The 20,634-nt window shown below is 38.0% G+C and overlaps 1 protein-coding gene across 1 annotated transcript in view; it reads left to right on the forward strand.

The window, feature by feature from the left end:
• SETD3 (SET domain containing 3, actin N3(tau)-histidine methyltransferase) overlaps positions 1–19,603 on the forward strand; it is a 53,402-nt gene extending 33,799 nt beyond the window's left edge. Inside the window, exons 7-13 of the mRNA XM_072338797.1 lie at positions 4,014–4,072; positions 5,347–5,461; positions 10,321–10,395; positions 13,657–13,823; positions 14,385–14,470; positions 16,089–16,249; positions 16,862–19,603. Of these exons, the coding sequence (XP_072194898.1) occupies positions 4,014–4,072; positions 5,347–5,461; positions 10,321–10,395; positions 13,657–13,823; positions 14,385–14,470; positions 16,089–16,249; positions 16,862–17,305 (1,107 nt within the window). The 3' untranslated portion in view covers positions 17,306–19,603. The remainder of the gene's footprint in view (positions 1–4,013; positions 4,073–5,346; positions 5,462–10,320; positions 10,396–13,656; positions 13,824–14,384; positions 14,471–16,088; positions 16,250–16,861) is intronic.
• The last annotated feature ends 1,031 nt before the right edge of the window (positions 19,604–20,634 follow it).

Below are 20,634 nucleotides of genomic sequence, written 5' to 3' on the forward strand. Positions count from 1 at the left end.
ATTTAAACAAGGACTGTTTTCTAGTTAGGTATTATAGTGACTCCACTATAGTGGATAGTAGATTATTCAGATGGGCAGCTTATTTCAACTTAGAGGTGGTGTCTTTCAGAAAAAAAAATCCAAAAAAACAACATCAAAATAGCCCACTCTGATTATATCCAGTGATTCAATGATTTTGTTCTTACTCGGGAGATAGAAGGGCTAATTGTACAAAGAAATGTGCTGGCCAACATGTCTTTGCACATACATCAATTCTTTGCATGAAACATAGTAGCATACATAGAAATGCAAATTTAATACTTTGTAAACTTAACTCTAGTTCTGACTTTATCCAGAAGCTTTATTGCATGTTACAGTAATAGGACTTGTACACTGCATCACTTGGTAAAGAAGCAGGTATTAAGCTCCTTTTAAAGGCAGTGCCTTTTCTGAGATTGGGAGCTCTGATAAATGAGCTTTGGCATTTCATGATTGAATGGGGTAAGGGGTGTAGTCTCTGATAGTCTGCCTATTCTTGTACAGGAGGTTAATGCTTGTGTAGGCTGGATAGCAGGAGTGAGGTTGTGATGGCTTCTCGGCTGGAAAGGCACCCACCCTTTCTACATCTAATCCTTCATCCTGTCCAAATAAAAATAAGCCCCCTCAAATGTGGAGGAGTCATCTAACGTCTGGGTTGAGATTTGAGAGTCATTAATCTTCTAAAGCCCGTCCAAAAACACGATGAGGAAATTATTAGTGTGAAGGCCCCTCTGGGGGCATCAGGAGTTGCGCTTTCTCGTGCAACACTGAACATGAGATGTGAACCCTTGGATATCACTGCTTTCCAGAGACAAAAATATTTAGAAGCCTTTTTTCTTGTTGCTGGAGATTTTTTTTCCCCCCTTTATCCGGTTGCCATACTGTGTAATTGGCTTCTAGTCTGATAGTGTTTTAGGTGACTAGAATAACAGTCTGTCTCTTTCCACAGTGGCTGCAGACAATCTGGCAGCAATCACTGTTACTTTTTAATATTTTTGGTTATTTTGAGATATCCTCCAAATGTCTCCAAGAAGGCTTTGGAACGCTGAAGGGGAAGAAATGTTTTTTAATATTTTTTTTTTTCTTTAGGAATAGCAGCATCGGGAGGAAACATGAAATTCAACATGCCGCTGTTTGTTTTTGCAGTGGTCATCACCCTGATTGCCAGCTCTGACAATATTTTCACAGAGAGGGTAACTAAATAGATGGTATTTGTTCTTCATAGTAACTCTTTCAGTAGAACGTCAGGACCTGCATCTAAATGAATATATTCACATTGCGTGTTTCCGTTCTTTATTTAAAGCTTTTTCCCCTCCCATGGAACTTTATGGAACTACTTCATAATGGACTTGGGAAGTTAAAATCAGGATTCATGTGTTGGATATGTCATGCTTCATAGCTAATCTATAGAGACCTAAGTGTATAAACCGATAAAAGCTAGATGTGTTTTTTTTAATGTATCAAGTGTTTGTTGAGCTTAAATCCGCCTGTATCTTTTTGATCAGTCTAAGCAATTTGCATGCTGTGCAGCAGACATCTTCTATACTTTATTAAATATCTGTCAATTATAAATATCAAGGTTTTACATTAATGTCAAGATAGTGCATCAAAAATTCATGGAATATGTGACTTTTTTTTCAAGGGTATTTAATACTTAATGCATTTGTGTCATTTTTCTTTCTAGATATATTGACAGGTTTTATTAAGTGTTTGTTAGGGAGATTTCATTTTTACCAAGGGACCATAAAGAGAAGCTGCATACTAAATCAATTTTTTAATCAGAATATTGTTCTTTTTTTTTTTTTTTTTTTTTTTTTTTTTTTTTTTTTTTTTTTTTTTTTTTTTTTCCTGTGTCTTATAATCTGTAGGGTTTTTAAGTTACGTACTAACATAATCCAGGTCAGAAAGCTAATGTGATCAAATGTGCCGACATTGGAGCATCTTAACTTTTAAACAGCTGCTAGTTTCTCGTGTCACAGAATGTTATAAATATGGTAATTGTGTACACTAGGGTTTGTATTCTGCCTTGTCTTTTATTGGAAGGCTATTGATTTTATACCTTGCTGTAATTTACTAGCGTTTTTGTTTGTAGGAATGATGTCTGAAGTGTCTCAATGCAGAGTTGGAGGGAGTTACGAACGGGGAGGGCCGTGGAGCATGTAGTGGAATCCAAAATTCAAGTTGGTTCATTGCATTCGGACCCTTTCTGCCAAGCACTGGTCACGAAAGTGACCCCGGACTGGCACTGGTTGCTGCTAGGGGGACTTTTCTCCTCTCTCGTCTGCCCCGACCCGCTCCGCTCCCAGCCGGACGAGGCGCCGTTCCGCCTGGGGCCGGCAGGTGGCAGGGGCGGCCCTCCGCTGAGGCGCCGTGAGGCTCGGGGACGGCCGGGTCGGCTCCTGCCTGCGGGCTTTCCTCGCTTAGCGCATCGCGTCCTGTCGCTGTAGAACCGATCGTTAATGCTAGCAATAAAACACTGACATGAAATTGTCGTGAAGGAATAACGTGGGAGATGGAGTTTTGCCTGTTTGTGCGGACAAACACAGGCCAGGCATCTCCCGAAGCGTGCTGCTCGGGGTGTCTCTTGGGCTTGCACGGAGCGGCTCCGTGAGAGGCGATAGTTCCGTAAAGTGCCGCAGCAGGGAAAGCCGAGATGCATCGTGCCGTGCCCGGCTCACCGGTGCGATGGAAAATTGGAGGAGATGAGCTTTAAAACGAAACCAAATAGAGAGGGGAAGGACGGAGGTGGTTAGAGCCGACTCACCCAAAGGGTTAACCGAGGCGCTGAGGAGTGGGGCACCTGGGACCGAACACCCAATTGGCAGCCTTTTGTAATGTATAATTTGCCTAAAATTGCGCGGTGAGCGCAAGCTTTTGTTTTCTAATTGATTTACGGTTTGAGCCACTTTTACCTCATCCCCTACTGTCCTGCACACGGTGCCAGCAAGTACATTACGGAGAGCGATGATGAATTGCCGCGCACTTGTGATGCTAATGCATCAGGAGCAAGGCGCTGCATGGAGCTGCTGCCTCACCAGCGTCACAGGGACGGAGCTGGGCAGCATTCATCTGTATCTCTTGAAATAACGTTTGATCACTTGCTTCAATTTGTCTCTGAGACCTAATTGAACCTGAAGATTAGGATTTATGTTATTATGGCTTTCCATTTGCAAACTGGGATGAAGTTCTGAAGTGTGTGAGTGTGGGCTGAAAACTACCTGTGTTTTTTGAAAGTTGAAACAAGTCAATTCATTAAGAAAATAACAGGCTTTAGGGCTACTTAAAGCCTTTCACAGATCTGTAGATTTTGCTTGCTGGTGAGGACTACAGTTTGTTTGCTTTCTCAGACGGGGTTATTTTGCTTTTAAAGCAGAGTGTGTGTGGACAGTTGTTGCAGGTACGGTCGCATCTGTTTGTCACCAAGGCTGTGTAAATATTTTAGTCTGTTTGATTTCTGCAGCTTTTACTGAAAAACAGAAGAAAACAACAACAAAAGCCCACAAAAAAACCAAAACAAACAAAAAACCTTACAAAGTTTTACAGGTAGAGGGGAAGAAATGAAAAACGTGTATTCTTTTCCTTGAACAAGTGAAATGCTTTACTGCTGTTCCAGGAAAGAGGAAATAGAGAGAGCTGGTGAAACCGAATGTGTGCTTATTGTCTGATTTCTTTCTCCCACCCTGCAGAGCTGCATTTTGTTTTACCTTTGCATACTCGGTCCACCTTAAATTTTTTTAATTTTTATATGATGTCTGTGGGTTCCAGTCCTGAAATATGAAGAAACAGATTTATGGCGGCTGCTGGGCACAACAAATTAAGTTGACAGTGATGTATGAGAGCATAATAGCATGATGATCCCTCTGTAGCGCGGCTGGACGCCTCCTGCTTCATTTGGCTCTTGTTAGGATCTGTTAGGCAGCTAAATAATGAAATTCTGCTGACTGATTTCTGTTTTCTTTCTCTTTCCACCTTTTTCTGAAACTCGTGTTTCTCAGACCCATCCTAATGCCAGCAAACTACCCTTAAAGGATTCTTTCACTTATGACGACTACAGGTTGGTCTATCTGTCTTAAATCTTTTTGTGTGTTTGTGTGAACTGAGGGGCCCTGGAAATGCTTCACTGATGGGAAAGCACAGTTGTTATTGAAATGTTAAACGCAGGGTTTGATACTGATATACTTAATGAGGAAAGCGAAATAAATATGCAGATTTTAATCATTTCAAAGGAATAGGCATGAGTAGGAAATTTAGCCAACTGGCACACGCAGTCTCAGATTAGTAAGTTAATTTGTTATTTTTTAAGAAAATAATTCAGTTCACGTTGCTGGAGTTTGATTTGTTTTGTTTTTGTGGATTTTATTTGTTTTTAAATTATTTTGTAAGAGGCTTTACCAAGACGTAGGAGCAAAACCAAATATTTACAGTGCATGTTGAACTGGAAAGCTGAAGAACTTAAGTTGTACATAGGAGCCGTGAATGTCACTCGGAGGTGCTTTGGGGGTGACACAATTACAATAAGAATAAGAATAATTAAAGTAACGATTTAAATTCTGTTAAGCGATTAAAATAGCTTGAGTAAAAGGTTCGTGAGGTCTGAGAGGCTTCTGGGTAAGTCTACAAAACTGGCATATCCAAAGCATGCCTGCTTCACTTGCAAGAGTGCAGAGGAACACACCAACTTGCATGTGAAGTGAAGAAGAATTTCTCAGATAAAAAAGAAGAATACAACAGTTATGTTTCACATGATGTTTGTATATTGTATATCAAAGCTATCCACAGTTTTATCTTGTGATTTCAGAAATTAAAGTAATTACAATTCAAGTTGACTTTACCTTTGTAAGCAATCTGGAGCACTTCTGGAAAATAACAGGCTTTCTGAAAGTCTAATCCTTTTTATTACTGATGGAGTGTGGGGAGTTACAATTCTTTTGACCTTCTCCTGGTGGTGGTATTCCTTTTTTCAAGAGCAATGATGTATATACTAAGACCAGAGCGTAGTGATACTTGAAGATTTCTTCTTTCTGGCATTAGATATTCATTTTTGTCTGAAATGTAATAAAATGGAATTCCAGAAATTAGGAAATACTGGGATATTCAGCTTTTCCAAAGATTCCTGTATTTGAATACATAGCTGAAATTTCATTAGCTTAACCTGACTTGAAAGGGTTTTGAATGATTCTTCTGTTACCTCTTGCTGTTATTAACATATTATTACAAAATAAATAGATTTGGAAATTCCTTGTGTAAATGTCTGCTCCAGATTGTGTTACAGGCTATTCACACTTCGATGTATTGAACATGAACACCTAATGTTCTTTGTTTTCGTAGATGGGCAGTTTCCTCTGTTATGACACGGCAGAACCAGATTCCAACGGAAGATGGTTCCAGAGTTACGTTGGCTCTAATACCTCTATGGGACATGTGTAATCATACTAATGGACTGGTAAGGTTTACTTCAGTGCTGTTGAAAGGCTCTAAGGCTTAAGCATTAAGCCTTTCAAATGCCAGCAAACGGTTTTAATAACTTTTCATTACACTTCTTAATACAGGTTATCTTATCTTCCTGAATGACCCTAAAAAAACTTATAGCTGAAAGATTTATCAATTTCTTAAATGTCTTATATTGGTTTTTCAGTAGAGCTTCCTTCATTTAAACAAACGTTTAGAAATTATTGCATACAGTTGTGTCATGTGTGTATAACATACCTTTAAGAGTTTCAGCTACACGATACCTCCTTTTTCTTTTTTCCAGCCATTTTTCTGACATATAGTTTTGTTTCTGACTAGTCTGACAAAGATTCACAATAGTAGATAGATTTGTACTGAGAATATGAAAGTAGACAGTGATGGAGGTTACCTCTTGTAGCTACCATTAGGGAAAGTGGTTAGAAATTTGCAGCTAAGAAATACTGCCTGCTCCCTTAACTGTGCCCAGAGAACCTTGTTATGGAGACAGCAACGACAAGAACAAAGCCCAGCTCAACAAAAACAGTACATCTGTTACTACATCAAAGAAACAAAATGCAAAAATACTACTTTAGGGCATATTAAACATTTAAAAGGTGACACGTATATAGAAAGTCAGATCTGCTGACATTTTGTCTTACGTGAGCTGGTTTAGAGGATATGGTCTTGATTTCATTAACAGGCTAGTTAATGTTGAAGTGAGGAAATGGAAGACTGTAAGAGGACAGTTTGTCGGTGTTGTTTAGCCAGCATCATGTATGCTTCAGAATTTATATTCTAAAATTTTACTTCCAGTAGATAGTGTTATTTAAGTAGTAAATAGGACCATTCTATCTCAAGTGATCTAGTCCTTTTGTGGGAGAGTTGGCCCCAGCGTTAGGACAACAACATGTGTTACAATTGCTGGTGTAAGAAAAGCTTACTTTACATGAACGAAGTGTAAAACAAATTGTTTCTCACTTGATATTTAGTTAATTTATTTTTACCATGATTGTTCCAATTACAGCACCAAGAGCCAGGCTACAAAATTGCATGTTTGGCTGTTGTATTTTTTTTTTCTCTTGTGTTTTAATACTGATCCTTGCCTTTCACTATTTTGCAATCTCACAACAATTTCTCTTGTATGAGAATCTCTGATAACAAGAAAATCGCTCTGAATTCACAAATGTGTATTTTTGACATGTAAGTCTTAGCTGCATGCATCAGTGCTTCTTGTACCCTTCTGCTGGGCTTTTCTTTATGATACTTTCGCAGGGACTTGCCTGTAGTCATTAGACAGCTTTTAATGAATGCCTTCAAAGTTGGGATTAAAGGGAAAGGGGAAGAGAATTAAGGTTCTGGGAGGGAAAATAAAATAAAAATGTAGCCCATATTAAAAGAGCTACTAGGTACGTTGTTTTAGTCATTCAAACTTATATTTAAATTGATAAAGTCATTTTTTATCTTTATTATGTTCCTTCACGTTGGGTTTGATATGGAGCCAGTGTCTGGAGCCAAACCTGCTAGTGCGGTAGTATATCAGGGCTCTAAGCAATTTTTTATGCTTAAGTGTATCCTAAAAAAAGAGAAGAGGGGAAGGGAGGAATCTGAAATAATAATTTGAATTTCTATACAGGCTTTACTCATTTGTTTCATATTTCCACTTTAAAGTGGCTGTAGGCTTAGGAAGGATAGGCAACTACAACACGGACAATAAGAAAAGCTACTCAACCCTTTTCATTCTGTATTGTATATTAGAAATTGAGAAGAAAAAAAAACAACCACAAAACAACTCCTAAGGTAACTGAAAGCTGTCTGTGTTGTAGTTTATATTGCTGTAGAGTGGGATGAGGGTGGATTCTGCTGGAGATAGCGCACATGAAATGAATAGTTCATTGTATGCAAATGAGACTTGAGAGATGGTATTATATGTACCACTGTCTAGAATATTCCAAACATACTGAAATGCTTCCTGAGTTAGTGACCTACTACATATTCCTGTTCTTGCTGTATTCTGCAGGGACCCATTGCCCAAGCTGGATAATAACATGCTCTTTGGGTTTTAACTGAAGCCAGGTCCATCCTGCTTTTTCGTGCTTCTGACAGTATTAATTAGATCAACCTTCCTCTAAGAACCATATCAAAATGGTTGTCTTCATGCATTTCTCATTGTTATTCTTTAGTGGGATTGTATTTTGACAGTCAGAGGTTGATTACCAGTTCTGCCAGAGCTTTAAATAAGCTACACTCTGCCGATTGGGCTGGGTCCATCCATAATCACCGACCAAGCAGAGCACTATACTATACAACATGCAACTATACAACAAAGTACTACTTTTGCTTTAAGCAAAACTTGAAATTCATATATTGGTCTGCTTCGGAAATAAAACTGGAGGGATGCAATTTGTCAGCCATGATGTGGGAAGGGAAGTAATCACCCTGTTAATTCTGTTACATGACTCTTATTGAAAGAAAGAGGAAATAAGTCTAGCACTCCATTATGCTTTTCAGAGAAGCCTTTTAGATGTGTTGCTGTTCAAAACAAAGGAAAGAAAACAACACCCCTCAACCCATAAAAAGAAAAAGGAGAGAGAAAAACAGCCTCAGAACACTAGTGGTAGTCAAGTGAAGCATGCTTAAACTGACCAAATCCTTCCCTTAGCATACTGGAATTCTTCCGGTTGTTGAAATTCTCCTGTTACACAGTCCTTTGGAGAGCCTGGAAAGGAGTGTTCATCTATTTCATTGAGTTTATACTTGGAAGAAAAAAAAAAACATTCAGACAGGTCAAACGCTGTCAAGAGTTTTCTCTGTTTTTGAATGCTCTTGGCAGTTTTTGAGAAGGTAACCGTATTACCATATTACAACTCAGAGGTACCTTGTAATAGTGAAGGCAAATCTTCTTCACTTGCAACTATCAGTTCAAGGTTGAATAACTTTGTAAACGGTGGATCTTAATTAGAAATTGTTCAATCCAGCATAATAAATGCACAGGAACTTGTGTGTTGAAACACCGCAGTCTGTTTTTCGCAGTAGCCTGTATTGTATGACTGCAGTGTTCTCTTCTGATCTCAACATACCACAAATCCTTTTAATAGACATTAAGTGGTGGCATCTGTGTGCAGTGCAGTTACGCAAGTGTCCCACAGGGCCAGGCTGCCCTAGCTTGTGGCTGCCATTTTGGATGTGCTGCGTCTGAAGCAAGTTCCCTGTGGTCACTTTGAAAGCATTGTTTTGGCTTACAAATGCACCTTTGATTATGCAAGCAGTGTAAAGCTATTAATATGTAAACCATTGACCAGGCTTTCAAAATAACCCATGGAGTTCTGTCTTTGAATAAATTTCATCCATCCCATCGAGATGAGAATTACAGTATAGCTAAACATGATTGTAAATCAGCTTATGAAGAAACATGTTTTCATTTACAAAGACTGATAAAGTTTGACTCCTCCTAAGTTTTTCTGTAGAGCATATTTTTCAGTAAGTTAGCTTTTTAAAGACTGAATTCAGAATGCCTGCCATAATAGTTGTTTTCTGTTTGTGCAACAGATTTTGTTTCAGCTTGTGTTTGCATCTGTGTCTGTATGTTTATAATATTCAAAAGTAATGTCAAAGTATTATATTTTTAGAATAGCCTTACTTGGTGGTGTGAACACTTGATCATTCTGGAGAAGTACAGGTTGGTTAAGAAATTTGCCCTCTCCCATTGTCCACTAAAAGAAAAATCCTTTTAGTGTGTTAAGAATATTACCTAAATTTAGATAAAGAGATTACTTGCATGTAAAATATCATTTTCTGAAAATTACGTCCCCTAAAGATCCACAGTTATCTAATCCATTTTCATTGGGAGATCAAAAACGTGCTAGTAGTTGAAAGATAAAACACAGAATGTAGAACTGTCAGAGGCTCCTGTGGGCCTTGTGGGAGCAACTGAAAGCTCAAGAACTTTATAAGAAGCAGCTGGTTTTAGCATGGAACACATAGGGGAGACAGCGAGGGACAAGTGGTATCCCCTAAGAGTCTGTCTTTGAACCTGTGCTCTTCAGCATCTTTACCAGCTGTGGCCGGCAGAGTGAGGGAAGTGATTATTCCTCTCTGCTCTGCCCTCGTGAGGTCCCATCTGGAATACTGCATGCACGTCAGGGGGCCCCACCACAAGAAAGATGTGGAACTGTTGGAGCAGGTCCAGAGGAGGCCATGGATATGATCAGAGGGCTGGAGCACCTCCTCTATGAAGAGAGGTCAAGAGCGCTGTGCTTTTTCAGTCTGAAGAAGAGAATGCTCCAGGGAGACCTCATCGCAGCCTTTCAGTACATAAAGGGAGCTTATAGACATGAGGGAGGCAAACTTTTTACACAGTCTAATAGCGATCGAACAAAGGGTGATGGTTTCAAATTGAAAGAGGGGAGATTTACATTAAATGTTAGGAGAAAATTATTTACTCAGGGGGTGGTGAGGCACTGGAAGAGATTGCCCAGAGAAAACGTGAATGCCCCATTACTGGTGGTCTTCAAAGCCAGGTTAGATGGAGCTTTGGACAGCCTGATCTGGTGGGTGGTAACACCCATGACAGGGAGGTTGGAACCCTAACAGGTTCTAAGCCAAGTAATTTTATGATTCTTTGATTCTCTGATTCTATCATACTTTGCCTCACAGTCTTCCATTCACTTCAGTTATTTTCTTTCTTAGAATAAAGAGACTGATTAGAAATCATAAAACATTTATTACTATCTGTATTATAGCGGGTAGAGAAATAAAGGCTACTGTCAATATGTATTTCCAATTGGATGATGCCTGGGGGGATGGATTAAGAGAAAAAAAAGCTGAAGGTCCTTTTGTTGCTCTTCCCTTGGATAGATCACTACAGGCTACAATTTAGAAGATGACCGCTGTGAATGTGTAGCGCTTCAAGATTTCAAGGCTGGAGAACAGGTAATACGAACAGCTGTGTATATAATAGTTCTTCTATGAAGGTTTGTGCAGAAATGTACTGGGAAGTGAAGGATACTCTGATAAAGGTGGTCTCTACCAATACTTGTATAGTAGATAGCTGATCTCAGAGATTTTAATTAGCTGCAACAGTTTTGCTAATCTGCTACTGAAATTTGGACCAGAAAAAGCACTTGACTTGAAAACTCCCTATAAAATTATAATATGAGTGGTTTGGATTAAGCCCTGCTACAATTGAATTTTATTATTATTAGCTAATTCAGTGTAAAAATGCTACCGCGCTAATTAAGTACATGATTTGCAAAATAAAAGGTCTTCCATCACCTAACACACCCCAGTTTTAAGAGGGCATTGATTCCTCATGTTTTTGGGAACTACTGCTGAATGCACAGACACTGACTACAGTGTTCTAGCTAAGATTAATAAAGGACTTGTATCCAAAGGACCAAAGATAAATGCATTTTAGATTTGGAACCTTGCTTTATCTGCACTGGCAGGTTGTAGACTGTGAATATGTAGTTGTTTTACTTTTCTTGTTAGTTTCGGAGAGGAGATTAAATGCAGTATACTTGTCAGTCATTTTACTCATGTTTCTATTATCATGCTTAGTGAAAATGGGAAGGAGCCTAAAGATATATTCCGTTCCTTTCCCACTCACATGCCTGCACATACACACATCTTCATCCTTAAACAGAATGTAACAAGAATGAGTCTGGTAAAATGCACAGAACAGTTCAGATTCCAGTATTCTCTTCAGAACTGCGAAGAAACAAAAAAATGGATGTTCAAACTAAGTCTGTCAAGTGATGCATTGAAGGTGGTGGTTTGGGGCTGTAGGAAATTTCTGATGGGAGCGTTCTTGTGCTGTGTCAGCAGCCAGCATAAACACTCAGTGCTGCTGCACTCCATTTTTCCTACTGCTTGTGTGACAGCAGTCTGCATGGCCAAAAAAAGAAAAGGAGACTTCTTCCTTTGAAACATTCTGAAATGTTTTCTAACTCAGTATCTGAGTTACTACCTTTAAGTGTATTATTTTGCTAGTCTTACTCTTTATAGTCTTTTGATTTTCATTTTCCTTATGTATTGGTACCTTCTCTTTGAACAAAGATACGTATGAATTTTTTTAAGTATGGCTTTCCAGAGGTATATTTATCCTCATTGCTATGCTGTGGTTCACAGTGATTGTATATATTTTTTTGTGTTGATCTTAAAATTTGTTATGGTAGTCAAATATTGGCTGTTTTTCCTATAGCAGAGTGATGAGTTAAAAGGGGTCCACAGTTTTTTCCAGAAGTGATCCAATTTATGATTTTTCACAGCTGGCAATAGACGTGTTGCATAGCTTTCTGACTGCTCTCTCAATTTCAATTATAGAGGAGTTCACTCTTTTTATTTCAGTGGTTTCACTTTGCTGTTTATTTATTTATTTTTAATCCATGCAAATTTTAACTGCTATCGGTGTCATTAAAGTGTTCTAATTATGTAATGAGTTAGTCTTTTAATGTAGCGTGAAGATGTTATTCCTTACAGTTTTAGTAGGGAAAGAGCACAGTGCCTGCTTTTGTTGCTAAAAAGCGAGTCCACGGAGTCTATCAAACACTGGCCTCAAATTCAGAAGCTTCTCTTATGGCCTAATTTGCCTTCTTGTGTAAGAGAATACTGTATAGTGTATGTGTGACTGTGACAGTTTAATATGAGATATAGCGCAGTAGTTTTTGAACTGGACTGCTGAACTAATTGAGCCAGAGTTTCTTCTGATTGGGCAACGTTTCCTGCAGTCAAGTGGAGATCTGCACTGGCGTTTCATTTCCCATGGTTTTCCTAAGCACGTTTTGGAAGGGCCTTCTTGGAGGATGGGGGTTGCCGACCTGACTTAGCCCTTGCATACATAGGCAGGTCATTCATTCATTATATGCCTGCCTTAATGTATAATGTCTACTACAATTAAATATAGCATTTAAGCATTTAGTGCTTAGGGCAAATACTTCCAATCTAAAATTGAAAACTAGGAAAGTAAATGGCATTGCGAGGGTTGTTGAGCCCTTAAGAGAACATCATGCCTTTTTCTGTCAACTAGCCAGGAGTGCAGACTTTCAGATATCCAGAGCATTGCCCTGTCCTAAAGTTTAGCAGGTTGTTCTGTAACTGTTGAAACTTTATTTTTTGATTGGTGATTCCACTGTCAAGGAAAATGGAATAATATCCTCTTGATGCAGGAGAGTACTACTACTCAGACCTCTTGTCCCATAGACTTCATACAGCTTAGCCCTGTGAGTTTGTAGTGCTATGGATTACTCTAATAGGTTTTGAATGTCTTTTAACCAAATTTATCAGTGTGGTGGCTATCAAAGATTATTAACTACTTGTAAGTAGTTACAAAATTGCAAAACCATGACAGTATTTCAGGAAAGTCAGTTACTGGGCATAGGAAACAGATCTCAGTTGGATGCTGTTCCACCACAGGTAACAAACAGAAAGAAAACTTAATTGAATTTTGCCCTTTATAGGCACCGAAATTAATGAGATACAAAAGCACCTGTAAGAAAAGAGACTTTGCTTGTTCTGCTTTTCACAGAACTGCCTTTCTTTTATCCACTCTTTGTTAAACTTTTGTGCAGGTTAAATTTAGGAACAGGTCTTTTTGCATGAAATAAAGTAATGCATTTGCTTTAGATAAAGGTTTTGGAGTGTAGCACAAGAAGAAATATTGGCTTAACATGGAACTGATCTCTGTATGATTTACTTTGGTATACCCGTGTCTTTAGGTAACATTAAAACCAAGCCAAAGTTGATCCTTCCATTACTCTGTGTTGAGCATAAGGGGAAAAAATGACCCCAGAAACATCAATTTTTTTAATGAGTTGTCCTTATCTCAGAATGTTTTTTTGGCCCATGACAATGTAGGATCTTTGGAAGGTTATTTCTGAATAGCAGTGTTTTATAAGATTGTAAGAAACAAAGCATTTTTTTTTTTTACGTATGGAATAAGAATCTTTTCTCTCCTTACAGTTTCTCAGTTACATGTATATGTTTACTTCTACCTCTAGGCTTTATGAAGTTTATATGTGATGTATAGCATTTGAATCGATAACGTCAAACAAAGCATGTTTCTTCATATGACCAAGTGTAACTTGTACTGTGAATAGTAACTTTTCCAAGAAATAACTTTCAAATTATGTCAGATTTGAGAGCTAATCTTAAGCTTTTTTTCCTGTCCCTTCACTTCTCTTTTCATCCTTCTAGATTTACATTTTTTATGGCACTCGGTCAAACGCTGAATTTGTGATCCACAGTGGTTTTTTCTTTGATAATAATTCACATGACAGAGTGAAAATAAAGCTTGGTGTGAGTAAAAGTGACAGGCTGTATGCTATGAAGGCAGAGGTCTTAGCTCGTGCTGGTATCCCAACGTAAGTAAAACACAATATAGTGTTGCTTTTTCTAAATTGTGTCTAATATTTCTCATGTTTGTATAATAAACTAAAGTTGTTATAATAATATTTACAGAAGTTCTCTAAGCTATATTACCATCTAATTTGGACCATATATAAGGGAAAAAAGTCTTTGCTTTAATAACTATTTGAACAAAAACAGAGCAAGGATTAATTTGAAGTAATCTGTGGTTTTTCTTTCTTTCCTATCCCTTGCAGACATACTGCAATGCTCAGTATGTGAACCACAGCATTTTCCTTTAGTCTTTTCAGTCCAGAGGGTAGTGTTAGGAGCAGCAGACATGAAACATTGCATTTTCATGCATTTATTATGAAAACCATATAAAAATCATTCCAAGTGTAAAATTGTAGAGGTAATTGTCCTTTTCAGATACAGGTTAGAAAAGACTTTCTTCAGTTTAAACTAAAGTTACTTTTGTACCACTGCTTTTATTATATTCTTAAAGGTCTTTTTAAATAAGTTCAAAGGTATAATGGCAGAACTTGCATTTTCTCTTGTTTGATTGCTTCTTTTGTTAGTTCTAGTGTTTTTGCCTTGCACTCCATTGAACCTCCAATCTCTGCCCAGCTCCTGGCTTTCCTTCGAGTGTTTTGTATGAATGAAGGTAAGATAAAACAGTCATAACTCATGTTTACAGTTTTGATTTCTTTGTTTGTTTTTATTATGCAGGAAAGTGGTAGACATTTATATAAAACATTAAGATAGAAGATCAGAAAAAGGAATACGTTGGAGTTGACATTGCAAGCACATCTGTAAGCCAGTGAGAAACCCAATCTTTGTCAGTGTTGTCTGAAAGAACTTTGTAGTAGTATAGACTTTCAGAACTCCTGAAGAGGTGATCCAATTGATATTCAATCTCCCAGGCTGTTGCTGAGTGAATGAGCTTTGGAGCTTGATCTTTACTTCTCACAAAACAAGATCATGTGAGACTTAGGATGCTACTACGCTCTTAAAACCATAGCAGATTAGTCTTACTACCTGAATCATTCACGTACAGAATTGGAATATTCTGTATAGTATGACAAATATGGAAGAGGGATTTCAAAGCTGAGTGTTCAAAGCACTTTGACAAGTTATAATCTAAATTCAAATTATGTATTTAGTAATTTTTGTAGTGTTTCTCTTATGTTGGAAGGACTTGCGGAGAAAACAGATAGAACTTTTACATGACAGCAAGAGAATTGCCTTGCTGTCAGATATGCTGTACAAATGGTACAGAATTAATACCTTTAGGAATATTGGTGCTGCTAAGTTTTTTGCATGTGCTCTGTTTTCTTTGATAAAAAGTTGCCTTCTTTAGTGTCATGACTTTGCTGCATCCTGTTGTCCACCCTTTAGTACTTTTTAAGAAATTCAAGCAAAGAATCTTACAGGCGGGTTAATTTTGCCTTGGAAAAGGAAATATAATGAGTGGAAATCTAAATTGCACCTCTCAGATACGACTGTGCTTTGATTACTCATGTGTCTGTAATACTTCCTGATAAAACTGGTCAGTTTATTGGGAAACTACATGCAAGGAGTTATTCCATTAGGAGAAAGATACTGACTTTGGTAATCCTCTTGTAAACAAGTGGAAATTTAAGTACATAGCAGTTTATATTGTAGATGTCAGTCATCATTCTGCTGTTTGCAATGTGTTTTTCTTGAAGTCTTTGGTAGCTGCTTTGCAGGAGTGAAATTTGGTAACTAAAGATTGATAGAATTCATGTAATGTCAGCAAGCTGATTAAGCATTTTCTACTCCCTATAAGGGTTTCTGATGGGTGTCTCTTTGGACCAGCCATAGGTAGTTTCTGCTGCTGAAACAGATTTGTAAAATATTTGGGAAAATAATCTATTACTGTTTGCAATTTTCTCTGCCCTGTTCCTTTTGTTATCAAAAAGTTCACCAAACTCTTTGAAGAATTATTCCTTTCTGTTTAGTTTATCGGTTATAATACAATGCATCCTATCTCACTGTCAGAATGACATTGTGTGTGAGATACTAAAATAAACACGTCTTACTGTAGAGCAGGGAAGACCCTTCTCACCACAAGACTTCCCGTTGCCTCTTTGAGAAGAATCCTGGAATTAATCAGCATATTTGATAATTCTCATTTGAAAGCATTTTTTTTCTTAACTGCTCAAAGCTATTCTCTTGAAGACAAACTTTCCTGCAGTTTGTCAGCTAACAAAGTGAATGACAAGATTGTTTTTAACAGATTGGTTTTATACTTATTGCAGAAGAGCTGAAGGAACACTTGATAGGCGAGCATGCCATTGATAAAATCTTCACTCTGGGGAACTCTGAGTTTCCCATTAGCTGGGACAATGAAGTTAAACTTTGGACATTCCTGGAAGCCAGAGCATCCCTTCTTTTGAAAACCTATAAAACAACAGTGGAGGTAAAATTATCATTATATGCAACTTGAACATCTGAAATAGTTTGTATTATGATTGTAAGAAGAGATATTTTGTTCACCGTCTTCTCCTTTCAGACTTTCCTCTGAACAGTAGTATATAATTCATTTTGCACTTTTTAAAGCGTAGAAGGATATTTGCATTATCTAAGGAAAATCAAAGAAGATTGCAGGAAAGAAAATTTTGTTAATGTAATTTTTCTTTGATTCAGCAAATAAAGGCTACTTGCTTTTTCTCTGCAAGTAAAATTGGGTATCCGTTTCAACTTGTCTGTTAGTTGTATTCTCTAAACTGCAAAGAAACATGCTACTACTGCAGGCATATTTTAACAGAGTGTGTATGTTTCATATGTTTGTGAAGTCTCCTGACTTTGCTTGTTATGCAGACTGACCTATGCGGAGAAATTTTTGGCTTCTTTATGGATATGTGACAAATTTCACTGGAACTTTATGCAGGCCCCCTCATTCCTGTACGTCCCTTTGCATCAGCATGAAGAAGCTATTGTCACTTACTGTTAAAGCATAGAGAGAAAAGTTAAGGGATTGCTTCTGCTGTTGGTTGTTGATAACAAAAATTTGCTTTTTCTTTTCAACCAGGATGATAAGTCATTTTTGGAGACCCATGACCTTACTTCACATGCGACAATGGCTATCAAGCTGCGACTGGGTGAAAAAGAGATCTTGGAGAAGGCAGTAAAGAGTGCTGCTGCTAGCCGAGAGTACTATACCAAACAAATGGAGGATGGAGCTCCGCTTCCTAAATATGAAGAGAGCAATATTGCCTTGCTGGAGAACACTGTGGCTGACTCTAGACTCCCTATTGTCTTGAGAAACCTAGACGATGTGGAAGAGCAGGGGGACTTAAAGATTGATGAAGCTATGGATGCAGAAGTCACAGAAAATGGGTTTGTAAATGGTGAAAACTCTCTATTTAATGGGACCAAATCAGAAAGTGAAAATTTAAATAAAGAGGAAAGCAACAGAGAGACTGAAGATGCCAAAGAATCTTCTTCAGAAAGTACTGATGAGGTTAAAGAATAGTCCTAAAATTTGACTTTCTTGTGAAATTAAATTAGCTGAAGTTTATGAACAGTGCATTTATGTTGGTGTGTTCCTTTGTTAACATTTCTCTTTCTGCAGAGAAAAATGTTTTTGCTGCTTTATATAAAAATGAATTTTTAAGTTATTAAAAAGGTTTAGCACCCCCTTTCAATTAAGATTGCCATCTTGCTTTCAGGCAAAAACTGGGGATAGAGGTGCCTTTGGAAGATTTTGCAGCCCTTTGTTGAACCAAATGTATTTTCTTCCTGGGGAAGAATTAAGCTCTTCTATCTGCTGTGCTTTTGTTGTTCTGTCACTCTGACTACCGAAATTAAAAGCTTGCTCTGCCTCCTGCCAAGAAAGGCAGAAGGCAGGACTGACTCGGTATTCAGCATGAAGGTGGGAGAGCAGTACAGCAGAAAACTGGATAAGAGAATCAGAAAGTTGGGAGACTTGATGAAAACCTGTTTAAAATTAAGTATGCCAGTCCAGAAAAAGGTAAGGTGGCAACCTTATGATTGGTAGTTTTAAATGTTGATGAGAATCCAAATTGTATACACTTAAAGTGATCTCTGAAAATTTCAGTTTACTTTGTCTTTGTTTACTGTATAAAAATATCTCATCTTTCTTCTTCAGTCAGAGCTAGGCTGCTACGATACGACATTCACCAACTTTTAAAGGCTGACTTTTTATTTCCAGGTGGTACCTGTTGTTATTTACAAGGTTGGCAGTGCTACTGGAGAGTTTGAAAGCAGATAGGCCAAGCCACAGCTTTAAAATGTACTATTCAAAGTGAGGTTGCTTCCCAGCTTCTACAGGTTTTCACAATTAGCTAGAGATTTTCAAAGCTCCACTTTTGACTAAACCATTATTAAAAGGAAAATAAATATGATTAATATTCCTGTCTGCTACTCCTTCATTTCTTTGTTGTTGGATATAATACTGAATGTGACATGGTTACCTGATCCTATTCAGCTTTGTCTTTTGCTTAAGATGCTCACTGACACTGTTTTCTTGAAGGAAATGGCAGGTAGGCTAATGTATTTTTGGCCCAAGTGCAAACCAAAGCCTAGTCTGCGGTATACTTTGCCACTTATAGTGTGTCTTTCTGATGCACATTTCTCTGGATACCTCCACAGGTTAACCAGGTTTACCATCTCCAGCAATTTTGGTCACCATCGTACAATTTTTTAACTTACAGTTGGAAACATTACAATCCTACCATAGGACAAGGGTAATTTCAAGGTCTGACTTTGAAATTACCTGTGAGCAAATGGAGAGGTATATGAAGGGATTTAATTCTCCTCTCACTAATAAGGACTTGTCTTTTACCCGTTTTCCCTTAAAATCAGGATATTAGAGCGAGTGGAGAAGCTTGGACAGCAGCTGAAAGTTCAATTAATGTTGCAAGCTGTTCATCCAAGGTCAGTTGCAATTAAGTGTCTTTTTGGCATCTAGATAGTTTTATTACATTTTGCTCCTTTCATACTACAACTTGGAAAAACGTGTTTTTTGCATAATTTTCTGGTGCAATGCACACAAGTAGTGACTTTCAGGTTGTCGTAGCAGTTTTGGTGTTCAGCTGGTATCAGTGTGGGGAAAACAAAAAATATGAATAGTTTTTTAAAGAAATATTTCACTAAGAACGGCATGTTGCCATTGCACCTTGGGTATTGCTTCACCACTAACGAGATGCTGGACCAGTATTTTTGTAACTATATGCTGCCTTTGGTAGAATGTCATGAATTGTTGTCTTGACAGTTTAAATGTCATACAAGAGTAGTTACTGATCACTTTTTATTAGGACCAATATTCCATTTCTGTTTCTGCCAGCTACATTGCACAACATTGTAGTAGATACTATGATGAAATCCTGAATCTAACCTTCCTGAAAACTATAACTGTAATCCAGAATTTACATGCTTTGATTCAATCTGATACACTGTATTTTGTTCCAGTATTTGCTGATAACTATGGCTTAGCGAAGCCTGTGGTCACCACAGGACAGGATGTGTGGGTTTTCTTGAATAAAATATAGTTCTACAATATCTTCCCTAGTGAGTGTATTATACAAACACAATCTGTACCTGCTGCTGACTGCTGTATCTTGTGCGGTATGGGAAGAGGAGTGACTGTCCAGGTACACAGGTGAAGGTCAAAGGAGAAATATCTGACAATTAAAAGGGGGATTCTAGTAAACAGAAACTGATCTATCAAGCACCCAGCCAAATTCTTACTCTTCAGGTGTTAGTGTCATCTAGCAAAACGCTGCACACAATAAAAGTAGTGAGTAATCTAATTCTGTAATTTGCATTTTTCTTTTCCTTTACACGTGTGGTGGTTTTTCAGAACTAACCTAAAACTTCAGCTTTTGAAAACTGAGGTGGAAGCAAAAAGAAAATTGGCGCTGATGAGCCCTTATTACCATCTGTCATGAAAACAGACCTTTCAAAGCGTTTTTAAGTTAACTTTCTTCATAATGTTTGGTTAAGAGGCTGTTCACACTAATCCCAGGCTAAATGCCAAATCTTGCTTCTGTTTAGCTGTCTGTGTGAAGTACTCATGCAAGAAAGACATCGCTTGGATTTCTCAGACTGTTCTCCAAAATCAAAACGGGAGGGGAAAAATAAACCTCTTGAATTTTGCATGAACCTACCTACTGATGAATCGTTTCCCTAACAACCTGCAGCTTCTTCGGCTGCGTACTGCAAGGCTGGATGCTTCCAGCCCTGTTGCTGAAGTCGTAAAACACAGGAAACAGAGCTACAGTCTCCACTTTGTAAAAAAGATGTGAAGTGTGTGAATTCAACCATAGGCGGCTAAGTGTTGTCGTGAGCCAAGAGACTTTTAGCTTGGAGGTAGGGTGGAGGTTGGATGTTGTTTAAAGGCCATATGTGTAGATCTGTTCAGCTCATCAGTAGCTGTATACCTGAAGCTGATTTGCCTTTACAGAGCATCATAGTCATGAAACTTGGGTATATCAAAGGTATCCTGAGAGGTTTAAGTTACGCATTCTGCTTTTCTCTCACTTGTATGTTTAGAAACTATGTAATACCTGTGGCTGCTAGTTCTTACCTTATGGAAAGATGTGAAGAAATGACAAAACATTGTGTTTCAATCTGATGCATTGAAGGTGCTCCCCAGATTCACTGCTCTTTCCTGGTTTTCTGAACCAAAAGTGAGCTTTTGGTGTTCCTTATACCCTATGCCAAACAGGAGCGTTTGGACACGACAGCACTCTACCAAACACTCAGACAAAGCAGCATCCGATCCTTTTCTCAAGAAGACTTTTAATGCATGTGGAAGTCAGACGTGATCATATCACTATC

This window comes from Excalfactoria chinensis, chromosome 5, assembly GCF_039878825.1.
Source record: "Excalfactoria chinensis isolate bCotChi1 chromosome 5, bCotChi1.hap2, whole genome shotgun sequence".
NCBI lineage: Eukaryota > Metazoa > Chordata > Aves > Galliformes > Phasianidae > Excalfactoria > Excalfactoria chinensis.